At 42.5% G+C, this 2,471-nt stretch overlaps 1 protein-coding gene across 1 annotated transcript; it reads left to right on the forward strand.

Annotated features, from left to right (window-relative positions):
* Window positions 1–1,199: 1,199 nt before the first annotated feature.
* On the forward strand, window positions 1,200–2,177 carry LOC308353402 (olfactory receptor 1L3-like; the record flags this gene model as incomplete). Its single annotated transcript, XM_080820236.1, has 1 exon — window positions 1,200–2,177. One exon carries the CDS (start codon window positions 1,200–1,202, stop codon window positions 2,175–2,177), a length of 978 nt encoding a protein of 325 aa, XP_080676362.1.
* Window positions 2,178–2,471: the final 294 nt, after the last annotated feature.

Consider the following 2,471-nt stretch of genomic DNA (forward strand, 5'->3'; position numbering starts at 1 on the left):
GACCTATTTACATTCAATTCAACAGTTTTGTATGCCTTTCTTACTTCCACTGCAAATTATGTGGAAAGAAGCATATTGATTTAAAAGAATGGTTCTTTCTCAAATTTTTCATTTAAATTCAATTTCGTTAACATACACTTTTTATTAGTTTCAAGGGTAGAATTTAGTGATCATGGTTGCATACAATACACACTGCTCATTACATCAAGTGCCCTCCTTAACACCCATCATCCTATTATCCCTTCCCTGCTCCTTCCTCCCCTTCAGCAACCCTGTTTGTTTCCCAGAGTTTAGCATCTCTTATGGTTTGCCTTCCTCTCTATTTTCTTTTTTTTAAAGATTTTATTTATTTATTTGACAGACAGAAATCACAAGTAGGCAGAGAGGCAGGCAGAGAAAGAGGGGAAAGCAGGTTCGCTGCTGAGCAGAGAGCCTGATGCAGGGCTCGGTCCCAAGACCCTGGGATCATGACCTGAGCAGAAGGCAGAGGCTTTAACCCACTGAGCCACCCAGATGCCCCTCCCTCTCTATTTTCATCTTACTTTATTTTTAAAAGGATGGTTCTTCATCAACTACAAACTAGGTGAAATAGCTATTTCATAATTGTCTAGATGTATATTAGCCAAGGATAATCTTTATGAGAAGCCAACCTGAATCTGATTCATAGACTGCATCTGTGTTTCCTGTGATTATCAGCCACAGACCAAGGAAGAGGAAACAGGAATCAAGCCTTCTCTCCTCCTTCTCCTCCTCCTTCTCCATCTCACCTTCAATCATTTTTTTTAAGATTTATTTATTTATTTAAGAGAGAGTGCGTGCTCAATGGGGAGAGGGAGAGGGAGACAGAGTCTTTAGAAGACTTCAGGCTGAGTGTGGATCCAGTGTGGGGCTGAATCTCATGACTTCAAGATCATGACCTGAGCCAAATCCAAGAGTCAGACTCTTAACCAACTGTGTCACCCAGGTGCCACCCCTTCAATCTGTTATCTATAGATCTATATCTCAAAGATTCTAAAAGAACAAGTGAAAATACACCTTTGCCTCTGATTTGTTCATATTCAGGAAGAAAAACTTTAGAGTAAATGCCTTATTAGAACTGCTCATTCTCATTGTAAGAACCAGATGGAAAGATGCATGCCCTAGAGGACATAAGAACCATTAACTGACAGGATCTTTTATCTGTAGGTGCATACAAGTCCATGGGAATGTCCAACCTGACAAGACTCTCTGAATTCATCCTCGTAGGACTGTCCTCTCGCCCTGAGGACCAGAAGCCACTCTTTGCCCTCTTTCTTATCATGTACCTGGTCACCTTGGGGGGGAATCTGCTCATCATCTTGGCTATCCGCTCTGATCCTAAACTCCAAAACCCCATGTATTTCTTCCTGAGCATCTTGTCCTTCGCTGATATCTGCTACACAACAGTCATAATCCCCAAGATGTTAGTGAACTTCTTATCAGAGACAAGGACCATCTCCTATGCCAAATGTCTGGCACAGATGTATTTCTTCCTGGTCTTTGGAAACATAGACAGTTATCTCCTGGCAGCTATGGCCATTGACCGCTATGTAGCCATTTGTAACCCTTTCCACTATGTCACTGTGATGAACCACAGACGCTGTCTGTTGCTAGTGGCTTTCTCCATAGCCTTCTCCTGCCTCCACTCCCTCCTACACGTCCTCCTGGTGAATCGGCTCACCTTCTGTGCATCAAATATTATCCAACATTTCTTCTGTGATGTCAACCCTGTTCTAAAACTGGCCTGTTCTTCCACCTCTGTCAACGAAATTGTGGCCATGACAGAAGGGATGGCTTCTGTGATGGCCCCATGTATCTGCATTGTCATCTCTTACCTGAGAATCCTCATTGCTGTCTTCAATATTCCCTCAGTGGCTGGAAAATGCAAAGCTTTCTCCACCTGCAGCTCCCATCTCACTGTGGTAACTCTGTTTTATGGGAGTATTGGCTATGTCTATTTCCACCCTTTGTCCAGGTATACTGTCAAAGACCGAGTAGCAACAATCATCTACACTGTACTGACATCGATGTTGAATCCATTTATCTACAGTTTGAGAAACAAAGACATGAAACAGGGCCTAGAGAAACTGATAAGCAGGATTAAGGCTCAAATGGATATGCTTCCTACTACACGAGCCAACAAAATCCATGGATCCTGATTGCAAAGTGTGGTGTGGGTGTATGTGCTCATGTACACACACCTGCACAAACTCAGAGGGGCATACACATGCACACACACACCAGCATGTGAGAACTTTTTTTTGGAAAAATATACTCTTTGCTCAATTGTAGCTGTACCCTGTACTTTTCTAACCTGTGGTCTCTGTCACACCATGGTTCACAGTACTTTCCATGTCTTGGTATGTATGCTACAATGTAGATCACCTTAATATCTCTCTATTCCAGAAAATCACATTCCCTTTATTCCTTCCATATTTATATGGAACCCCCCC

This window comes from Martes martes (genome assembly GCF_963455335.1).
Source record: "Martes martes genome assembly, chromosome: 12".
In the NCBI taxonomy this organism is placed as follows: Eukaryota; Metazoa; Chordata; class Mammalia; order Carnivora; family Mustelidae; genus Martes; species Martes martes.